The sequence below is a fragment of the Osmia bicornis genome, chromosome 9 (genome assembly GCF_907164935.1).
Source record: "Osmia bicornis bicornis chromosome 9, iOsmBic2.1, whole genome shotgun sequence".
NCBI lineage: Eukaryota > Metazoa > Arthropoda > Insecta > Hymenoptera > Megachilidae > Osmia > Osmia bicornis.
Window position 1 is genome coordinate 6,685,244 of NC_060224.1, and position 23,571 is coordinate 6,708,814.

At 37.9% G+C, this 23,571-nt stretch overlaps 2 protein-coding genes across 2 annotated transcripts in view; one reads left to right on the plus strand and one right to left on the minus strand.

Moving 5' to 3' along the window:
- Window positions 1-21: 21 nt before the first annotated feature.
- LOC114874452 (dynein axonemal heavy chain 8) lies at window positions 22-14,961 on the plus strand. The gene is made up of 53 exons (XM_046287284.1): window positions 22-127; window positions 208-367; window positions 435-643; window positions 725-849; window positions 936-1,116; window positions 1,186-1,523; window positions 1,599-1,762; window positions 1,821-2,075; window positions 2,143-2,383; window positions 2,461-2,660; window positions 2,744-2,915; window positions 2,980-3,125; window positions 3,190-3,328; window positions 3,391-3,621; window positions 3,680-3,885; window positions 3,959-4,179; window positions 4,260-4,684; window positions 4,779-4,999; window positions 5,071-5,254; window positions 5,317-5,457; window positions 5,538-5,901; window positions 5,981-6,121; window positions 6,219-6,364; window positions 6,428-6,626; window positions 6,697-6,815; window positions 6,880-7,216; window positions 7,278-7,548; window positions 7,604-7,804; window positions 7,867-8,112; window positions 8,187-8,505; window positions 8,599-8,825; window positions 8,886-9,108; window positions 9,179-9,355; window positions 9,440-9,607; window positions 9,685-9,900; window positions 9,984-10,121; window positions 10,194-10,490; window positions 10,561-10,716; window positions 10,778-10,933; window positions 10,988-11,123; window positions 11,184-11,335; window positions 11,404-11,657; window positions 11,732-12,160; window positions 12,234-12,510; window positions 12,597-12,783; window positions 12,847-13,108; window positions 13,169-13,408; window positions 13,474-13,641; window positions 13,700-13,841; window positions 13,904-14,093; window positions 14,154-14,275; window positions 14,348-14,509; window positions 14,836-14,961. The coding sequence occupies exons 1-53, from the start codon at window positions 61-63 to the stop codon at window positions 14,959-14,961; spliced, it is 10,974 nt and encodes a 3,657-aa protein (XP_046143240.1). The 5' UTR covers window positions 22-60.
- Window positions 3,318-23,571, minus strand: part of LOC114874456 — a 44,863-nt gene continuing 24,609 nt past the window's right edge. The window contains exon 3 of the mRNA XM_029183742.2: window positions 3,318-3,400. Coding sequence (XP_029039575.2) covers window positions 3,369-3,400 — 32 coding nt within the window. The 3' untranslated portion in view covers window positions 3,318-3,368. The remainder of the gene's footprint in view (window positions 3,401-23,571) is intronic.

Genomic DNA, 23,571 nt, shown 5'->3' on the forward strand with positions numbered 1-23,571 from the left:
ATTAATAAATTTATGGACTACATAATTGATGAGTCCGTTCAAAATGTAAAGTATAATTGGATGGATCCAGAGAAAGTGCATAAATATGCCTCAGAGACTAAATTAACAAAAGGGAAATATGAACCAGGTATATACATTTTATTATCAGTTTCAAATATTTTTAATGACAAACGAATAATGTTCTATAGCTGTTATAAATAATTTTAGGTTTTGCTCCCATTGAAAGAACACACAAAGTTCAAATAAATAAAGTTCATAATGATTGCATGGAATTATTTGCATATTTTCACGGTAAACTTATAGAAGCTTTAGTAAAATGCACTAAGAATTCCTTTGAATTGTTAAAGAAAAAGGTCACAGTTTTAAGGTTCGTGCAACTGCAGTTGAAATTTTCGAATTTCCCGTTTATGTTCTTTTTACATTAATAATTGCAGTTCTTCGGCTAATGGTGACAACGATACAAGAGAAGAATCTCCAATTCTGTTAGCTACATTTATTCTGCAAATACCAAATGTTGTAATAGTACCTCCGATAGAAGAACTACAACATTACTTTGGGAAATTAGTGATTGGCGTTTTAGAGAACCATACAAAAATTATTACTTGGGGACAGCGTTATTCAGCGACAGACAAAACAAACTCTGGTATTTAAAATTAATCATTCCTAGCAGTAATGTTGATAGCAAATTGTTTATATAAAATTTATTTTATATCCTTTCATTTAGAAGATAATAGAACACTTAAGAACTACTACGATACGATTTCTGATCATAAAGAAATAGTTCGCGCTGTAATGAGTTTACAAGGCGCAATTCTTGCAGTAAAGGATGATGTAGCGCAAATCGGCAATGTATACACGTTTCTTGTTCTTCTTCTTATTTTATAATAGATAGATGCAATATTTGATATTTACTTTATAAATTAATTTTATAATAGATGTATTTACGATTCTCGTTCATATGGTCTGAAGATAGAAGTAAAATCATCCAGAGTTTTGTTAATTCTGAACCAATTTCTCAGGAGATTAAAGAAAAATTTATAGAATACGATGACTTAATTTCCGAAATTGAAAAATTGCCGAACAAGCACACAGTCGGTCCTATAGAAATTAACATGGGTAACTAATTGGCGTGTCATGATTGCCGTGTCGATGATCAAACTTTCTAATTAACTTAATATGTTTCAGAAAAATTAAAATTTGCACTTTTAGTTGAAGCACGTACATGGAAAACATTATTAGGTCAAGTGTTGTCTAGTACATTTAAAGATAAATTAAAAAGGATTACTGATTACATCAACGAGAAGAATAAGGTTCTAGCGAGAGAAATAAAGGACTTAGAAGATGTAAGGGTCGCTATGAAATGTTTAGCCGAAATAAGAGACGATTTTATATCATTGGACATGGAATTAATATTGATAGACGAAACGTACAGTTTAATGGCAAAATTTAACATCCCTATATCAAAAGAAGAACAAGATATCGTGGATAGTCTACGATACAATTTTACAAATATGTTGAACACGGTATTGTCTATAAAGATCAGCATCGTTATTTATTTTATACCATATTATATTTAATAAAATGTTATATATCATAAGGCTAAACAAGTACAAGCAAAAATATGCGAAATGCAAGAGCCACTGAAGAAAGAATTAACAGATGGTGTAGCAATTCTGAAACAGGATGTGATTAATTTTGATCTTGATTTTGAGCTTAATGGTCCGATGGTTGAGGGTATACCAGCTAAAGAAGCAAGTGATAGGTACGATTAATCAACTCTAGTGTTTATTTCAAATAATTTATCAATTTGTCCTTTTTAGACTTATTCTGTTTCAAGGCCGTCTGGAAGAATTGTGGGAAAGGTATGAGACTTATAGTAGCGGAGAAAGTTTATTTGGTATTGAAAGCACGGAATATCCGGCTCTTCATCAGAGAAAGAGAGAAATCAATTTATTACAGAAATTATATAGCTTATATTTGCAAGTGAATCGAACTATCGACAGTTACTTTGAGATACCTTGGTCTGAAATTGATATCGATTCCATAGTAACCGAATTAGCTGATTTTCAGAATAGGTAAATTTAAATTGTTGTTACTTCTTCCTACCCATTAGCAATAAACTAATTTTGTATTGTATTTCAGATGTCGACGACTACCAAAAGCCATGACAGACTGGCCAGCATATATCGACTTGAAAAAGAAGATCGATGATTTTAACGAGACTTGTCCGCTACTGGAATTAATGGCAAATAAGGCAATGCAAGAAAGACACTGGGAAAGAATGTCAAAGCTGTGTAAATATAACTTCAACGTTGAATCAGAAAACTTTACATTGGCAAATGTGATGGAGGCACCTTTATTAAAATACAAAGACGATGTTGAGGTATTAATTATAGTCAAAATATTTGATCCATTTAATTAAATATTATTGCTTTGTTAACTTCATTATGATTCTATCAGGATATATGTATCAGTGCAGTGAAAGAGCAAGATATAGAGAGCAAATTAAAACAAATTATCGCAGAATGGGCTGTTATAAATTTACAGTTCTCCCAGTTTAAGCAACGAGGAGAATTGCTCCTGAAAGGCGTAGAAACAAACGAGATAATATCTCATCTCGAGGATAGCTTGATGGTGATCAGTTCACTTTTAGCAAACCGGTATCAAATTCCATTTTGTCATACAATTGAAATATCGTTAATTCATAAAAGAAAAGTAAATAAATCTTAGATGCTTCCTTTAGATACAACGCGCCTTTTAAAAAAGATATTCAACTATGGCAAAGTAAACTAAGTAACACCTCGGAAATCTTAGCAAAATGGTTGACTGTGCAAAATTTATGGGCCTATTTGGAAGCAGTATTTATTGGTGGTGATATATCGAAGCAATTGCCAGCAGAAGCAAAACGTTTCAATGTAAAAAAGAAAATTTGATTTAAAATTCAGGCTCGTCTTTGATATGTATAATTCAATATTTTAGAATATCGATAAAGCTTGGATAAAAATTATGTATCGAGCACGTGAAAAATTGAATGCGGTGGAAACATGTACAGGCGATGAAACAATGGGGCAATTTTTACCACATTTGTTGGAACAATTGGAATCCTGTCAGAAATCTCTTAGCGGGTATTTAAATATATTTGTGTACTTATGGCGAACCTTGATTTAAATTATTTCAATATCTTCACAGGTATTTGGAAACAAAGAGAAGTGTATTCCCAAGGTTCTGTTTTATATCAGATCCTACATTGCTAGAAATACTCGGTCAAGCAGCCGATTGTCACACTATACAAAATTATCTCGATGGATTCTTTGACAACATAGCAAAGGTGATGAATCCGTGATATTATTCTCTTCTTCTTGACCTCTTCAACAATTCCTCCACTTGCAGATGGACTTTTCTGAAAAAGAATACGAGAAGATTATAGCCATGTATTCGCGCGAAAAGGAAAAGGTGGTATTAGAGAAAGATGTTGTATGTACAGGAGGTGTAGAAAACTGGCTGAACACTTTGTTAGTGGCACATCAATTTTCTGTGGGCTGTGTGATCTCGCAAGGGCTGCAAACACTCGATAACGATGACTTTGATATCATACACTTGATAGATAATTCAATTTTACAAGTACATAAGTAAGCTCCTTTTCTTTCTTGAACATTTTCTAAAAGTTAATTTCTCTTAGGTGGGTCTATTAGCTTTACAAGTCCTGTGGACTCGAGATGCTGAGGTAGCACTAAAGACAGCAAAACGGGACAGAGGAGTGATGAAAAGGACTAACGAATGGTTTCTTGACTTGTTAAATAGCCTTATTGAAGTCACTGTTAAAGATTTGACGAAATACGCTAGAGCAAAATATGAGGCTTTAATTACAATTCATGTACATCAAAGGTTGAATAACGATACGATAATCTTGGAAAGGTGGTGATGAAAATAACTTCACGAATTTGTGTAAATTTTATAGGGACATATTCGATGAGCTGTTTCACCATAGAGTCCGCAATATACTCGATTTCGAATGGTTAAAACAGATCAGATTTTATTATAATCCTGATAACGAAGACATTCCTATTCAAATCACTGATATTGATTTCACTTATCAAAATGAGTTCTTAGGATGCACCGATAGACTGGCTATTACACCTCTTACAGATAGGTGTTACATAACGTTGGCCCAAGCCGTAGGTAAGGTCATTATAGGCTGCTGTATGTTCGCGTAATAATTTTTCTACCAAGATTGTATATTTTTTAAATTATACGTTTAGGTATGAATTTTGGGGGTGCACCCGCGGGTCCAGCAGGTACTGGAAAAACAGAAACCACGAAAGATATGGGGAAGGCTCTTGGAAAATACGTCGTCGTATTTAATTGCTCTGATCAAATGGATTTTCGCGGTCTAGGAAGAATATTTAAAGGATTAGCTATGGCTGGCATATGGGGTTGTTTCGACGAATTCAATCGAATCGATTTACCCGTTTTATCGGTGGCTGCTCAACAAATAGCAATTGTACTCACAGCAAGAAAGGAAAGAAAGACAAAGTTTCTCTTTAGCGACGGTGAAATCTATTATTTGAATTACGAGTTCGGAATCTTCATCACGATGAACCCTGGTTACGCTGGTCGCCAAGAATTGCCAGAAAATTTGAAGATACAATTTAGAAGCGTGGCTATGATGGTCCCTGATAGACAAGTACGCTATTGATTATTAAAATTAGTAATCACATCTACAAATTCAAATTTGGATGTTAAATACAATTTTGTCACTGTTTCAATTGTTCATTTAGATAATTATGCGCGTAAAACTGGCAGCCTGCGGTTTCAAAGAAAACGTTTTATTGTCACGGAAATTTTATACATTGTACAAATTATGCGAAGAACAACTCAGCAAACAAGTACATTACGATTTTGGTTTGAGGAATATATTGTCCTGTTTACGAACTCTGGGTGCTCAGAAGCGAGCAAATCCTACTGATTCTGAAGAAACTACTCTGATGAGAGTTTTAAGGTGAAATAAGACATCCGTTGAGTTACTTTCAGCAAAGGAAGACATACTAAATGATTAAAATAATATTTTAGAGACATGAATCTGTCGAAGTTAGTAGATGAAGATGAACCTCTGTTCATGTCTCTCATCGATGATATGTTCCCAGGAATTAAACTCAGAGTTCAAACGTACAAAGATTTACAAAAGGCGATTGCAAATGCAACTGTTGCACTTGGTATAACGAATCACGCCGAGTGGAACCTAAAAGTAGTTCAAGTATGTTTTATCGTTTACTTTCTCAATTGGTTCAGAATGACAATATTCTTCTCTATCCTCAGCTCTACGAAACCTCTCTTGTTCGTCATGGTTTGATGGTGCTTGGACCAACGGGAGCTGGAAAAACGCAGTGTATGTGGACCCTTATGAGAGCCTTGACAGAAATGGGTATGCCGCACAAAGAAGTTAGAATGAATCCCAAAGTAAGTTATTTCTTTTAACGTCCGGACAAACCTCGCAGTCAAGAGGTTCAATTTGTTCAATTTCAAGAATTTTTTCACAGGCCATAACTGCGTCCCAAATGTTTGGAAGGCTTGATGTAGCGACAAACGACTGGACTGATGGAATATTTTCCACTATATGGAGAAGATCCACACATACAAAGAAAAACGAAAATTTATGGATGGTTCTGGATGGACCTGTAGACGCAGTATGGATTGAGAACCTTAATTCTGTCTTGGATGACAATAAAACATTAACTTTAGCTAATGGTGATCGTATAATCATGGCGTCGAACAGTAAATTAGTCTTTGAGCCTGATAACGTTGATAATGCATCACCGGCTACGGTATCACGTATGGGAATGGTGTTCATGAGTGCTTCCGTGTTAAAGTGGAGTCCTATTTTAGAGGTATATCACTTTAAGAGTTGTGAACCATGTATCAGTATTAAATATTGTTCATTTGGTTAATCGTTAGGGGTGGTTTAAAAAACGACCACCTGCAGAGGTAGATGTATTGCGTGGGTTCTTTAACAAAATATACAACGATGCTCATACATATGTTCAAACAAAGCTTCCAGTAAAAATGGTTCTTCTAGAAGCTATATACATAAGACAATGCATAGATTTATTGGAGGGTTTACTCGGTAAAAGTGATAACCATGATTCAAGTATGTTGCCTACTTCTTTTATAATTGTGAGTCATTATACACAAATCCTTTATCTGCCATCTATTACTTTCAGAGATATTGTCAGATCATCATATTGAAAAAATATTCCTGTTTTCACTTATGTGGAGTTTAGGAGCGGTGTTAGAATTAGAGGAACGTAACATGTTACAGGACTTTTGTGTTCGTCACGAATCAAAATGTCATTGGCCCCACTGTCAGGTAATTGTGCATGGGATAATAACTTAATGAAGAAATAGGAACAGTTGCCATAATTCACTATAGGAAGACGAAACTATCTTCGAGTACTTGGTATCCGATGAGGGACATTGGATACATTGGTCTAAAAAGGTCCCAGAGTTTACATATCCATCAGATGAAGTTCTGAATTATTATTCAATTCTGGTTCCAAACATAGATAATACGAGAACATTGTTTTTAATCGATACTATTGCAAAGCAGAAGAAGGCTGTACTATTGATAGGTATGAAGTTTAAGTATAATTCATTTCTGGTTGAAAATTAATCTACCCTGTTTTCTTATTAACATTTTAGGAGAACAGGGTACGGCGAAAACTGTAATGATCAAAGGTTACATGGCCAATTACGACCCCGAAGAGCATTTGTATAAATCTTTTAGTTTTTCTTCAGCCTCCACGCCCAACATGGTTCAGGTAGCTTTACTTTTAAACACAAATTAGTAAATAAAATTTAATGATCTTGCATAAAATTATGCAGCGTGTATTTGAGAGTTATGTGGAGAAAAGAGTCGGAAATACTTATGGACCACCAGGTAGTCGCAAGATGACCATCTTTATCGACGATATAAACATGCCAGAAATAAATGAATGGGGTGATCAAATTACAAACGAGATTGTTCGTCAGTTGATGGAATACGGAGGCTTTTATTCATTAGATAAGCCGGGTGATTTTTGTATTTTACAAGATATTCAGTTAATCGCTGCCATGATTCACCCAGGCGGTGGTAGAAACGATATCCCTCCGAGATTGAAAAGACAATTTAACATTTTTAATTGTACTCTACCTTCAAATAAATCAATGGATACGATTTTCAGTAAGTGCACCATCTATGGAGTCGTTGGAAGGTTCTTTAATAATTATTTAACAATTTAAAGGATCCATTGGTGAAGGATACTTCTGCAGCAGCAGATTTGAAGAAATTATCGTGAACTTCTTACCTAAATTGGTACCTTTGACCAGGGTGTTATGGCAACAGACCAAGTTGAAGATGCTGCCAACACCAGCAAAGTTTCATTACGTTTTTAATCTAAGAGATCTGTCTCGAATTTGGGAAGGTATACTAAGAATCGAGAGAGCTGAATGCGACTCTGTAACCCGACTGCTGAAGCTTTGGGAACACGAGTGTACTCGTGTAATCGCTGATCGGTTGGTTACCAGTTTCACTTAACTCAACATACAATAACTTCCTTTCATTTGTTAGATTTACATCGAGTACAGACACCCAGTGGTTCCAAGCCACGTTAAGACGTACAGCTGAGAAGATGTTAGGTTCCGATTTTAATTATTACATTGCCACTGAAACTTATTTTGTCAACTTCCTGCGTGAACCACCAGAACCCACCGGGGACGAGCCAGACGATTTTGTATTAGAAGCGCCGAAAATCTACGAAGAAATACCAAGGTATAATTTAATCCTAAGTTATCTTCAATTATCCATTTTCATTCGTTTTCTTCTTTTCATAGTTATGATGCTGTGATCGTGAAAGTTCATCAAAACATGGATCAATTCAACGAGTATATTCGTGGAATGCAACTTGATTTAGTGTTCTTCCACGATGCACTTGTGCATCTGATTCGTATATCGAGAATCCTTGGTGTTCCCAGAAGCAATGCAATGCTCGTAGGTATTGGAGGATCAGGCAAACAGAGTCTAACACGTTTGGCTTCTTTTATTGCCGGTTTTAGTTTCTTCCAAATAACGTTAACCAGGTAATTAGTGAAGGAGCAATAGAAATAAATATAGCCTATGATGATAGCATCTAATATGATCATTTTGTCTTTAGGAGTTACAATGTTGGAAGTTTAATAGAGGATCTGCGGAAGGTTTACCATGCAGCGGGTACAGGGAGCAGAGGGCAGACGTTTATATTCACCGACAACGAAATAAAAGAAGAAGCTTTTCTAGAATACATCAACAATATTCTAAGCGTCGGGGAAGTTGCAAATCTCTTCCCTCCTGATGAACTTGACGAAGTCGTAACAGAATCAATTCCATTGATGAAGATTGACGATCCAAGATGTCCACCGACACCGGATAATCTTTATCGTTATTTTATATCACGCGCAAGAAATCAATTGCACGTAGTTCTTTGCTTCTCACCAGTGAGTAACTTTATTATTTGGTCTTAGGACTTTTGATGAAGTTATTGGAAGCAAATAGAAAGTCGTGGAAATTTTATTGAACAATCTTAATAGGTTGGAGAGAAATTCAGATCTCGGGCATTAAAGTTCCCTGCCCTGATATCTGGCTGTACAATTAATTGGTTTTGGAAATGGCCAAGAGATGCATTATATGAAGTGAGTAGTCACTTTTTGGAAAAGTACAAGGTGATATGCACTCCAGAAATAAAGCGTCAATTAATTGAAGTTATGGGAGACATACAAGATGATGTTAACGATACTTGCATGAAATACTTTGATAGGTAACATTATATTGAATTATTAAAATTCATTGCATGCACACATATATATTTGCTTTCCAGATTTCGAAGAGAGACATACGTTACTCCAAAATCATTTCTTACATTTTTGGCTGGATACAAGATACTATACAAACAACGTTTGGACAATATTAACATGCTTGCTTTTCGTATGAGCAGTGGTTTGAACAAATTAGTGGATGCTGCGGCTCAGGTCGATGAATTGCGAAAGGTCTTAGAAAAGAATCAGCAGGAAATCGCGGAGAAGAACGTGCAAGTGGAAGCTGTTCGTAGATTTCTTCATTAATAAATTGAATTTAATTAAGAATCGGCCACTTTAATCACGCTGTTTGTAGATTCTAGTCACTGTTAACCAGAAGAAAAGCGAAGCAGAGACAGTGAAAGCAAAAGTTCAAGTTTCCAAAGAAGAGGCTGAGACCATCTTAAAAGTAATCTCGAAAGAAAAGTCTGTAGCGGAACAGAAATTGAAAGCAGCTGAACCTGCGTTGCTTGCAGCAGAAGCTGCATTACAGGTCAGCCCTGTTTTCACAGTTATTGATCTGGATTTTTATAAAAACGTACTGCATTTTCTAAACCCATTAAAATAACGTTTGTAGACTATAAAAGCTGCTGATATTGCCACCGTTCGAAAACTAGGGAAACCACCTTACTTAATTACTCTTATAATGGATTGTGTGATAATATTGTTTGGAAGAAAATTAGAACCAGTTAAACCTGACTACGATCGGCAATTTTTAACGCCTTCTTGGCCAGAAGCTTTAAAAGTATCGTCTTTTGTTTCTGAATGAATTAGAGCGATATTTGACGTTCAAGATAGTGATTTTGACTATCATGTTTGAAGGTGTTGGCTGATACTAGGTTTCTGTACAATTTGCAAAATTTTCCGAAGGATAACATCAACGCAGAGACTGTTGATTTAATGCAACCTTATTTAAGTTATCATTTGTACACCTATGAGGCTGCAAAACAGGCTTGCGGAAATGTTGCTGGTCTTATTCAGTGGACTATTTCGATGGTTACATTTTATGGGATAAATAAAGACGTTCTTCCTTTGAAAGTAACTTCTGTTCTACTTAGAAAAATAAAATATTACTCTATAGCCAATATTCATAGTTAGACTAACAATTTTGTTAATCACAGGCAAATTTAGCTGTTCAAGAAAGCAAATACGAGAAAGCGAATCGAAACTTGTCGGAAGCTGAAAGTCTTTTGAAAGCCAAAGATGAAGATTTGAAAGTGGTACAACAAGAATATGATGGAGTGATGGAAGAGCGTCAAGTAATTTACTAAACACATGTGAATAATTAAATTGATACTACAGATAATATTCAATGAGGTGTATTTTGTTAGAAAATAGTTGATCTAGCTGAAATTTGCCAAGCAAAAACAGATACCGCGACTGCAATGATCGAAGGACTTTCGGGTGAAAGGATCAGATGGACCGAACAACTGGCTACATTTAAATCAGAAACTGATCGTCTTGTTGGAGACATTTTGATCCTAGTCGGTTTCTTGTGCTATTGTGGACCCTTTAATCAGGAATTTAGAAGTCTATTACAGCGACGGTGGTTTGACTTCATTCAAGCTCGAAAAATTCCAATTTCTCTCACAATCAATATTACGAACTCTTTAACCGATACTGCTACAGTGAGTAGTATGTTAAATATTTAATACTCGGGATAATACATAAAGCTGTATCTCTGTATTTTATTTAAAGATCGGAGAATGGAGTTTGCAAGGCCTACCGACAGATGATTTATCCATTCAAAATGGAATCATAGTAACGAGAGCAAATAGATACCCTCTTTTAATAGATCCTCAATTGCAAGGTAAAGCATGGATTAAGAACAAAGAGGAAGACTTTTCTTTGCAGGTAGATTCTTTCATTCTCATGCTTATTGAAATCATTTATTTATTGTAACGTTTTATTTCAGGTAACACTTATTACACACAAGTATTTTAGAAATCATTTGGAAGATTGTGTTTCTCTTGGTCGACCTTTGCTTATTGAAAATGTGGGAGAAGAGTTAGATCCAGTATTAGATAACTTACTCGAGAAAAATTTCATAAAGATAGGAACCTCGTTAAAGGTATAGTATTTGTACTCGTATTGTAATAAAAATATAAATTGATTATTTCAACAGGTCAAATTAGGAGATAAAGAAGTGGATATTCATCAGGATTTCAGACTTTATATCACCACAAAATTGCCAAATCCATCATACAGCCCAGAGATATTTGCTCGTACTGCTATAATTGATTTTACTGTTACCATCAAAGGTATTTAATTTACTTGCAATTTTCTTTTCTATACATTTCAATGCTTATTTGTACTTATAGGATTAGAAGATCAATTATTAGGAAGAGTGATATTAACCGAAAAGAAAGAACTCGAAACGGAGAAGACACAATTGATAGCAGATGTAACTGCAAATAATAGAAAGATTAAAGAATTGGAAGCTAATCTGCTACATAAATTAACCACTGTGGAGGTATATCAGTTCATGTTACAAGAACTTTGTAAACTGTATATAATCATTTTAATTTCATTCACGTTTAGGGTCCCTTGATAGAAGACGTAGAATTAATGTCGGTATTAAACATTACGAAACAAACGGCAGCCGAAATAAACGAGAAGTTAAATATCGCAAAAGATACGGAATTAAGAATTGACACCGCACGAGAAGAATTTAGGCCTGTCGCAACACGTGGCAGTGTTCTATACTTTTTAATTTGCGATATGGCTCTGGTTAATTGCATGTATCAAACTTCCCTCGTGCAATTTTTAGAACGTTTCGATATTTCTATGGAAAGGTATGCGTTATACTTGTTCAATTAATTTACAATCAATTAGTCCGGATGAACTTGAAAGTGTTCGTTTATTTTAGATCCGAGAAGAGCCCAGTTAATCAGAGAAGAATAATTTATATCATTGAATATCTCACTTATGAAATATTCAGATACAAAGCGCGAGGTCTTTATCAGATACATAAATATATGTTCAGCTTGTTAATGACACTGAAGATCGATCTACAGCGTGAGGCTATTACTTATGATGAATTTCAGTATCTCATCAAAGGCGGTGCGGCTTTAGATTTAAATAATGTTACACCAAAACCTTGCAAATGGATTTCTGATGTCAGCTGGCTCAATTTAGTTGCGCTTTCTTCTTTGAGACAGTTTCAATATATTGTTTCTCAAGTACCAGCTTCTGAGAAACTTTGGAAAAGTTGGTTTGATAAACCGGCCCCAGAAGAGGAAGTGATACCAAATGGATATAATAATTTGGATACTTTTCGACGCTTATTGTTAATAAGGTTCATTTAAATTCGTCATTTATTTATTGTACGAGTGCCAGATTGCTTTGTATTTAATGCTTATAATTTATAGAGCTTGGTGCATGGACAGAACGTTATCACAATCACGAAAGTATATCGCCCATTCATTAGGAGAAAAATATGCGGAACCTGTTATTACTCGTTTGGATGTAATGCACAGTGAATCAAGGCCAGATACACCAATGATTTGTTTCTTAAGTATGGGGTCGGATCCGACTCCTGGTATCGAACAACTTGCTAAGAGAATGGAGGTTCGATGCAAAAGTATTTCAATGGGTCAAGGACAGGAAGTTCATGCGCGGAAATTGCTTCAAAGTGCCAAAACTGAAGTTTGTTTATTTATATGAATAGTACAAGAGAATTTATGTTTGAAATTGATACCGTAGATTTGAGCAACGTGTAAAAAATGTTTCAGGGTTACTGGGCGTTATGTCAAAATTGTCATTTAGGTTTAGAATACATGGAAGAATTGATTCTTTTTATTTCGGAGATGGAGGATCCAGATCCTAATTTTCGTATATGGATCACAACAGAACCCCATAAACAATTTCCAATATCTCTTCTTCAAATGTCCATAAAATATACTTATGAACCTCCACAAGGTATATATCTATTTTTTCAAATTGGTATTTTATACTATAAATGTATTTATTGTTTGATTGTAGGGGTACGAGCCGGTTTGCTTTCTACGTATAGTGGCATGAATCAAGACATGCTAGATCAGTGTGATGCTCCACAATATATACCAATTATATATACAGTATCATTTTTGCATACTGTTGTTCAAGAACGACGAAAATTTGGACCTCTAGGTTGGAATATACCATACGAATTTAATCTATCCGATTGGTTGGCATCTTGCATATTCATTAACAACCATCTGAATGATGCTGACATAAAACAAGGAATTAGTTGGCAGACTGTTAGGTAAAAGAAGAAGTGGCTTGACAAATAGTTCGGCTGATAATAGGTCTACTTAATTTTTAGATATATGATAGGAGAGGTGCAATACGGAGGACGTGTTACAGATGACTATGACAAAAGATTGTTAAACACATTTACCAAGATTTGGTTCTCAGAGGCACTATTTTCTGAAGATTTTGTATTCTACAAAGGATATTCGGTCCTTGTTTATAAGCAAGTTACAGATTACTTGAAGGTAGTAGAAGAAATGGCTTCTATAGATCCACCTCAAGTTTATGGGTTGCATCCTAATGCAGATATTACGTGAGTAATGTTTCTTTAGTTTAGTTAACTTATTTAAATTACTGAAAATATTAACACAATTACAGATATCAAGCAAGTAGTACACAAGCTGTATTAGATACAATAATGTCTGTGCAACCGAAAGAGGCGGGTGCCGATGGTGGTGAATCTAGAGAAGCACTTGTAACCAGACAATCAAAGGATATGCTAGCAAAATTACCACCACCTTATGATCCATTTGAAGTAAAATATAGGTCGGTTTTGAAGCATTTCTTATGGTTCTACTAACTAATTCAAATTGCAATATTATAGATTACAGTTATTAGGTAGTACTGCACCAATGAATATTTTCTTAAAGCAAGAAATTGATAGAATAGAAGTAGTTATTGAACTCGTGAATAAGATGCTCAACAATCTTCTACTTGCCATAGAAGGTGTTATAATAATGAGTGAGGTAATGTTTTTTAAATTATTGTATACACAATAGAACGAAATTAAACATATGAACACATTTAGGAATTGAGAGATGCTCTTGATAATATATATGATGCCAGGATACCAAAAGCATGGAAAGCTAAGTCATGGGAATCTTCCACTCTTGGGTTTTGGTTTACTGAACTATTAGATAGAAATAAGCAATTTTCTACTTGGTTGAATAGTGGAAGGCCTGTCAAATTCTGGATGACCGGATTCTTTAATCCTCAAGGTATATAATTACTAATAAATTATATTTATGCACCAATACATTATACCTTTTATTGCATAGGATTTCTTACTGCAATGCGTCAGGAAGTAACAAGAGCTCATAAAGGATGGGCTCTAGACAATGTTACATTACATAATGATGTTTTACGATATTCAGTAGAAGAAATAAAGACCCCACCTCACGTATGTTATATGAGACGTTATTATTAAACAGGAGATGTTACTAATAAATAAAAAATTGTTGGTATATTTTAGGAGGGAGTATATGTGTATGGATTATACCTTGAAGGGGCTGGTTGGGATAAAAGAAACAATATATTATGTGAATCAGCAAATAAAGTTTTATACGTGTTAATGCCTGTGATTCATATTTTTGCCTTGTACAACCTTCCAGATAAAGATCCAAAATTATATCAGGTATATATGTATGTAATTATTAATTTATTTAACACGTTTTTATTAACTCACTTTCTTGTCTGACTAAAAAGCAGAAAATAATTATTTAAATAAAAAAAATTTTTAATATATCACGTTTTTAAGACGGACTGAAAAGTCCGTCTACTAAATCCATAGCTATTAAAAATTCACAATCACAAATTTTCAGGACTATCTGTATGAGGTTAGGAATCTGTATGGGGCTAGGAAAAATTATTTTATATTTTTTAGTCCGTCTTAAAAACGTGGTGTATTAAAAATTTTTTTTTATTTAAATATAGTTTATTAACATTTTTTTGACTTCACAGTGTCCAGTGTATAAAAAGCCAAGTAGAACATACATGCTATTAGTAACACCGTTATGGTTACAAACAAAAAGACCACCCGATTTTTGGATTATACGCGGAGTTGCATTACTATGCGATGTTAAATAATTGAATGAGAAACTAATTAAGAACAAAATAGTTATGAACCATTCTAAATTCATGTACATTTAGTTAAAATAAATAATACGCATTGTAAGAACTTCATGAATTTTTAAATTTAAATTCAAAAAATATATATTGCGCGCCACCTATAACGCGTGCGCGTGCTTTCGCATTTCCGGTTCTGGCGCGCGACCGTTAGCAGTTACTCCCGTTATTGGTTGTTTAATTCGTGATTAGTGATTAAAACTACATTAGTTTTATCGAAACTTGTTAAATAATCGTTCGTTTATTTGTTGAGCGTGTAAAGCAACGCGAAATATTTAGTTTTGAAGAGGAAAGTGTTTGAAAAAGCGCCAGATGTACAACCCGCCTACGGGATGAGCGTCCTACCATGGTGAGTCGATCTTTCACTTGAACTTTCCATAGAAAACATGTATTTGTTGTCTCATATGTACTGCATTGTTAATGACATTGTGTGCAATACTTTTATCTGCTTAAAAATGATCGTAACAATGCATTTATAAATTGGGTACGAAATTCGAATCAAGCCGACGCCATCGGTGCATTTCATTGAATCTACACAAGATGGCGGGCCCTCCCTGCTCAATATAAAAAAGGGAACTTTATTCGCGTTATCAAAGCAGTATTCTGTAGCATTCGTATTACGCTCTTTTCCGTTAGATGACGTTAATATACCTTTTTAATTTATAAAAAGCGCCTGCTTGATGTTTATTTTCCAAACTTTGTACGTTGCAATTTTATTAATTATTCCCATTGCGTAATTCGTTATTTCACAATTAAAAATCACTTAATTACAATATATATGAAAAACAGGTATTGTATAGAATGCCTAGGAAATATCGATTTTAATCCTGATTTATGTAAACAATATTAATTTTCCTCTTAATTAAAATTTTTAATTTAAAGACTTTTCAAGATTTCTTCTTACTTTACTGACTTTTAGAATAATTATTTTGCAAAATCCTTACAATGTCTAGGAAAAGTTTATATAATATTAAAATAATTCAGATACTTTATACTTTACCCAAAAACGCCAGGCATTCTATATATTGCCTACATGTACACACTTCATTTATTTTATTTCTTTTATCAACTCATTTCATTTAATTAATAACAGAACATCAAAAGTTCAGGAGGTATCAATGTAGTTTCCCTCGAGGTGATAAATCACTACCCAAAATATCGAATTCTTTGTTTCCTATAATCTCATTCTGTCGTTTCTAATTCTAACCCGAGTCCAGTAAAACCGATCGATGAGAAATGATCGTAATAATTCGAATGCTAGCCAATCGAGTTGTCTGATCCTGCTCAGATTTCCGCGTAACTCGACGGTCCAATCGGAATAATCGTTAAACCAATGGTACGTGTGTCCTTAACCGTTTCTCGTTTCTACAAACTGCCCTATATTTTCGAGTAACCGAGCCCGAAGCGGTCTGTGACCAAAGCCGAACGTCGATTGTGGTTCGACCGTGTTTCGACTTCGTTCTTCTTGCAAACATCTCGGCCGGTCCATGTTCCGAGGACATCCTTTCGAGTTTTATCCAGTTAGCGATTCGTGTTGCCCCGTGTACGCTATAAATCTCGGTTGACTAGGGATGCTCGGTGTGCCAGGGCAAACTTACGTATGCAGGGCAAGCAAAGTCTCGCGACAACTATTCTTACTGACCTCCTTGCTCGTGCACGGACACTACCGTTCGAAAGTTCACGCTTCAAACAGACTGGTAGTCCCTGTTTGGTTTGGGAAGTAGTTCAACTTCTCTTTTCCGAGTGATCTCTATTTGCAGGGACATTCGGTAGTTGTTTAGTCTAGGTCCTATTCAAAGTTACATTATTTTATTTGATAAGAAAACGATGGACTATATTGGAAATGGGTTATTAAATAAATGCAGTCTCTTCGATACTTTGAATTTAAATTTTACTCTGTGGATAACTAGAAGCGATTGACTTGGACAGTCAGAAAGTAAACTGGAGTCCCTTTGTTCCAAAGACTGTTTATTGCACTGCTTTGCAATATAGTCTCTTGACTTTTGACAAACACCAAACACATCTGGTGGTCCTTCTGTTCCCTTTATTAGAACAGGGTTTCTCAGTACGTTCAGACATTTTTGATATACTTTCGTTGATCAATTTTAATAACGATTCAACGGACGAAATTCCAATTGCAATTCGGATACTTTCGTGGGCAACTGTATATCCGTCTGGTTAGGAAAGGGTTAATGGTATCTGACATCGGCGCTTACCACGGGCAATGAAAAGCGCCAGTTGCCCAGGCCTGTTCTAGTCAGATAGAGAGAAGTTTCTAGTTGTGGTGTGCGGTCACCGAACACGTTGTCGCGTATGCGAACCCAAGGGACGCGAACGGCTCTGGCCGGTTCGAGGTATGCCCGGGACACGATATGATCGTCCCGACGAGCGCACCTCCGGTGCATGTATGCACCGCGTCACAGTGTAGGCCGCAAGCAACGCGTGCTTGTGAGAAATCGTCACGCAGCGTACTATGGTTCGTCAAAGCAAATCCCTGAATGGTCGTGGTCTAAATAGTTAAGCCAATAGCTGGCCCGCCTCGATGTTTCTACCCCGATTCGACGAAACTTTGGGAACCATCGTGTGCATTCGGTAACTTGCTACGCGAGCAACACCTTGAATCGTGGCCAGAGAAACAATACTCCCGGGCAAATAGATCGTCGTCGATGAATCGGGAACTGAGCGTAAACGATCGTATCCTCCCTCTTAATTTTGCTAGACGACTTTAAGCCGAAAGCGATCGTCGGGATTTCAGAGTCGTGTTTTAACGTTCGCAATTTGAAAATAATACTGTTCGTTCGCCCTGTAAACCCTTATTGCTACGTAAGATTCATTTCGAAGCGAGTAGAAATCGTTGGCCCGTTGAAACAGGTCGCTCGAAAGTCCTCTCAACACAGATTCGCGATACCTTGCTCGATAAAGAGCTGCGTGAGAAGTCGACGACGGCTTTTGTAAGCCTACCCAAGCCGTCGACGAAAGGGTAACCGCCTCAAAGACGTATTCACGGTTGTCTTCGTTTCCCCGTTGTCGTCGAGAAAATTGCTACGAGACACAGGGTGAAACGGGTAGATAGAAAAGATAGAGAATAGAAACGGAAACAAAGTGTCTCTGGCTGTAAAAGGGGAGCCAGAACGGAACGGTACGGTGTCCACGATACGCGGACCATTAGCGGGATATATTCGAGTGCATGCATTAAATGAACAGACTACCATAGCAGTGGAAGCTAGGTGTAAACGCACAAGAGGCAAACGTTTTCCCACGGCACCCTACCGTTGCGTTGATATTGCACCCGTTCCGACGTCGAGGGAACCACCGGCAACGCTTGCAAAATTATCCGATGTACTCTGCTCGTATCGAAACTTTGGATATCACCGGCGATGCTCCGTGGGGGTAGAGAGGTGTACGAGAGGGTGGTTTGTACCGTAGACCGGTTGAATAGAAACGTTCTCTGAGAGATTCCGTGATAGAGGGTAACGCATTCATTCGGTTCTACCGAGCTCGCCGCTTCTATGGGACTTTTGTGATTGATAACGAACGGAACGTAGGTGAAAAAAAAAAGTTTGGACGAGGGGGCATAGGGGAAGGGAATGGTCGGTGCAGATTAAAGTTTACCAACGGTGTTTTTATTTGTTCCAAGAGATGAAATTTTCGTGGCCGAGGTAGATGGAGATGAATATTTATCCCGAATCGTACGTCGCACCTTTGGGTGGCTAACTAATCTGATTAGGATCCGATGGCCAGCACGGACAACGAAACTGGTAGAAGCATCGTGTCATCTCCATCCACAGGTGGCCAATTAATTTACAAGCGCACACACTTTACGTGACATCGATTGATATCCCCCTCTCTTAGCATGGAATCAACCCCTTCGGCCTAACAGCACAGCTTGGCCCTCACCCTTTTCAAGTGTACCTACAAGGGTACCAGGCACGTGGCCCAGACTCGACCAACCTCTACTAGAAGTTCGAAACTGTGTCGGCCTCCTGTTCACCAAATGCGTCCATTGTTTCTTCGTTCCCAAGGATTTTCTCGATAAAACGAACGTGACGATTCTTTTCTCGTTTACGAGGTGATTTATCCTCGCGTGTAGTCCGGGACGCTGAAGAACCGGGATATTAAACATTCTAACGTTTCTGAATTCTACTGCTTTCTAGAATATCTCCCGTAGGAATTGCCGGGGTTATTTATGACGATGCTAGAGAACAGGAAATTTCAAATGTCACGCTATTGAATGAATATTAGATACCTTAAAAATTTAGGAAGAAAATTAACGTCACCGATTTTCCGATAATTTATTCATTTATTTTCGAGAATTGAATTTTGGATACTTTTATCATTTTTATATTGTAAAGTGTGTGCAGTAACGTTAGGTGATCGAGCATCTTCCCTTTAAAGTTTCCTCAGCATTTTCGTTTCCAAAACTCTTTCCCCGCTTCGTAAGGTTATTTTCCGAGCGACAAGTCTCGAGGAAAATTGTTGAATTTCAAGCAGATATATTCGGAACAAAGCGCATCATCGATGCCGGGTTTTCCAGTTTCCTAACGCGACGCGTTTTCCTCCCCTTTTTTCCACCCCCGCTTTTGAACACTTGTTGCTCGTCGCATCGCGACCGTGAAATCGATTTCGTTCGCGGCCCCGATATCCGGTGACAAGAGGTTCCTGCGATTTTCCAGAACGCAACCCCCCGCGACGACAGGCTTCGCACGCAGACAATCCTCTCTGAAACCGCGCTACGACCTCGAACTTCCGAACACCGAGCTCGTTTCCGCTTTTACGGATTATCCTCGGAGAGAGTTAGGGCGATCGTTGCCAGCGAGGTCGTTCCCTAGTACAACTGAAATTGCATCCTCGAAGCCGGACAACGCAATAATCCATCGGACGGCTGCTTTGCCGGATGAAAAGAAGCGAGTCGCAGCCTCTAAAGCGCTCAAGAAGTCCGGAAACCAGAGATTCGTTTATCTTTTTTCTTGTTGCCTCTTTCGTTCGCTTGGGACTTTGTTCGTATTTTTCTACGATTTCAAACGGTGCGAGGAAAGAAGCTGATCGAATTTTGACTCAACACTTTTTGTCGGGGAAGTGTAATTAGTGTGCGTCACGGGGGGTTAATCGATTTCGAGTAGCCGGATGAACCGTCACGATTAACTGCGCGCCCCAGCAAATTACTGCAACTCGGCCATCGATTAAACTCGGAATCGCATATCCGAGATCGCAATCGTAATTGGAATGCATTAGTAAAAACCTTCGACCGGGATATTCGAATCGGTCGGGATGTCGAAATTTCCGCGCGAGCTTCTTGTTAACCGGAAGAAGAAACGTATCCCCGTTTCGTCGCCGAAAAACTAGTAGCCCCGTCGAAAAGCAGAATCCTTAAGTAGTTGATCCTGTTTTTCCTTACGACGTTACGCTAGCTGCCACGTCCTCCAGCTCGTCGCTTCCTTTTTTTCTCTTCCACGACTCGTAAAGTTCCGGGACCGTGGCTTTATTCGCGTTTTATGAAAGCCAACCTGGGAACGGGGCTCTCTTTTTCGCGAAAAACACCGGCGAGGCTAGACGACGACGTCCTCGTCGCAGCTCAGCATCGCGCGGACTCGCAAATCACTCGGGCTCTCCTGCTCGCGTTACTCGACTTGCTACGATAAAATATCGTTAATACCGTACTGCTAATAAGGCGGGAAGATACTCGTAAAGTGTACGATGAATTTCGTTTCACTTCGTCGTTGAAAATGTTTCTCCCTTACCGCGATAACAATTCCTCGCAATTTATGTTGACTTTGATAAAAGGCACTTGTGCGACTCGAAAATTATGAATTAAGAGACTTGTTTTTATAATTAAAGAAGTACAATGCGATGTCGTTAAAAAGGCGGTACGAGGATTCCGCGTCGCCATTTAATACTAGCGAAGACGGAAAACTTGTAAACGATATTCCAACGATGTGGTAATTCCCTTTTCGTCGACAACAATACCACGGAGTTGCACGAAAATTTCATTAGCTCCCTTGCCGCAATTCTTTCGCTTATCTATCGTGGAAAAATGAAATCACCACCGTCTTAAGGAATGGATTTCACTGGGTGATCCTACGTGGATCTTCCGGTCGAACGAAAGGGAGACAAGAGGAGATCCATTGATCACCTTTGCTCTGAAACACTTCGTAAAAATTCTTCAGATTCAGAGACATCGATCATTTTCTTAATTAAATTCTCTAAAGTCACTTAGGGTTGCTTTTTTTCGTTCGTTTAACTTTCAGTCAGACCCGTGATATTTCTCGGAAGATAAAATTAAGTCGACGATAACTTTCTTTTCTTTCGTAAATATTAAAACAATAAAAAGCAGTTCCAGCTCTGGAACAGTGATATAGCCAAGGGGTAAAGCAACCCTAATTAATCTAGTTACTCAAGTTCCTCCAATTTACCATTCTCCGAGTTATCTTCCCTTAAGAGTTTAAACAAGCTTCTCTCCAAGGTTAAAGCAAGGAAGAATCACGAAGGTCTACAAAAGACTGAGGGCAGGGGAAGGTCGAAGTAGGTGTAGGATTCAGATAAACGCGTTCAGATAAGATTTTGCGAGCTGACGAATGTTTCTTCGCTAAATTCTGATTCCCCTGTCTAATTACAATAAATGAAATAATCATAGAGATGGCGAAAGAATAGAACGGAAAGGGTGGAAGGAAAGTGGAAACGGACAGTATAGGGAGCAGGAACGTGGCTAGTATTTCTCTCGCAGCCGTTTTCATTTCCTCGCTCTCTGTGGAACGTTACATTATCAGCGAAACGGTCATGGAAATTGCGCGTTTTGTCACGTTGAATGCGGTCCGGCTGGCAAAAGGACGGTTTGCGACCGCGATCAACGGTCATTTCCAGAAAGCCAGCTCGGCTGGTCCGCGGGACGAAAGGACGATAGTCAGCACGCACCGGGCACAGGTGAGACAGCTGTAGGTTCGGTATAAAACGTTATAACGTGCACTGCGTGACGTTATATAATGTCTCCCAAACCCCCCTCCCGCGACTCACCCTTGCAGCGCAAAACTCTAAAACAAACTCCTTTATTCCGCGAATATAGGCGGCGGTGCGCGTCGTGCGAAACCACAATCCCCGCACATGTATCAAGCTGTCCACGACCCGCTCTCTAATTTGCATTTCAACGCTTGCCTCTCGTCCATTATTACCAGCGGAACAGCTTGGTTGAATTTCACAGACGCATCCCGAGCACTCGCCACCTACACACATCCTCTCTCTTCAATCTACCCCCACTGTACACCTCGATTCTTCTCTCTTGACCGTATCTCTATTTTATTCTTTCCGTCCCTGTGTCGTGTTAAAAGACAGCCATTATTAACGCAATAACTCTGAACAATATCTTGGAGACTTTCTAAAGACCTCGCAACCCTTTGCTAAGATAGTCCTCTTCCATTATATGGCGAAATTATGTTTGTCCACAATTCATCCCTTATTCGGACTAATTCTATTTGTTGGCTCGCAAATAAAAGGCACGCGAATCGTATAAGAAATTCAGCCATAAACTTCCCTTTCAACGTCCCCCGAGTCTAAGCGTGTTCGAAGGAAGAAACTTGCCAATCGGTTCAGACATCGTGGTATCGTCTCCCGACGCAGTTTCTCCATTCCTTTCCACGCAGAATGAAAGTAATAAAATTGTTTTCACGAGCTTCGTATCGTATTCGCGAGCCTCGTCTTGGGTTAAGCTTGTACAACAATAGATAGCACCCTCAGCAATGAAGTTTCTTCTTTTTTTTCTTTTTATCGCGACAGATGTTGTTTGCTTCGATTCTCATTCCAGAACGATCTCGTTAATAGAGAAAGAAATTATCTTTGCAAACGGTTCACTGCGTCGATAACGTGGCGCGCCCTTTCGAACAGCATCCTCGATTGTTTTTACATTCCAATGGATACCATTCGAGCCCGGAAATTGATACCGCCGTTTGTTCCATCTAATGAACTGTCCAACGAGTGGTTCTGCTCGATTCCCTTTCTTCATGGTTCCCTTCGATCCTCCTTCTTCTTTTTCTTCTTCTTCTTCTTCTTCTTCGTGGAGAGAAAAAGTTTTTTATCCAGCCGGTTCGCGAGAAAGAACGAAAATAATAGAGTTCACCGGGAACTTCTTCGCGGACTCGATCGTTTTCTCTGATTAATTAACGCTTATCTGGTAGACCGTCGAGCCTTTTTCCGGGGCCTGGGTCGAAGAATCGAGGGAAGGGTGGAATCGAGAGGGTTTCGAGGACGAGTGAGCTTCCTTTGAGGGTGAGTTTTGGCAAGGAATACTCGGATATCGTGCCAATTAGCGTGTAACCGACGAGAAGAAGGGAACGAGTTACGAGTTACGCGCTTTAACGCCTGGCGTTGCGGAAATCGTTGGCACGCGGTTCACCTTTCCAAGATTAGCGGCTTCCTATTCGCTCCAGTTCCGGCGGTGGGATTCGTGATCGTTAATGAAATACCGAGAGACAATGCTTTATATGCAGGATCGTGTGATCGAGAATTAGACAAAATGATGGTAAAACGTTTCTAATGCTGTTAGATTAGAAATTCAACCTCGTAAATAACGAAGCAAGACTTCAA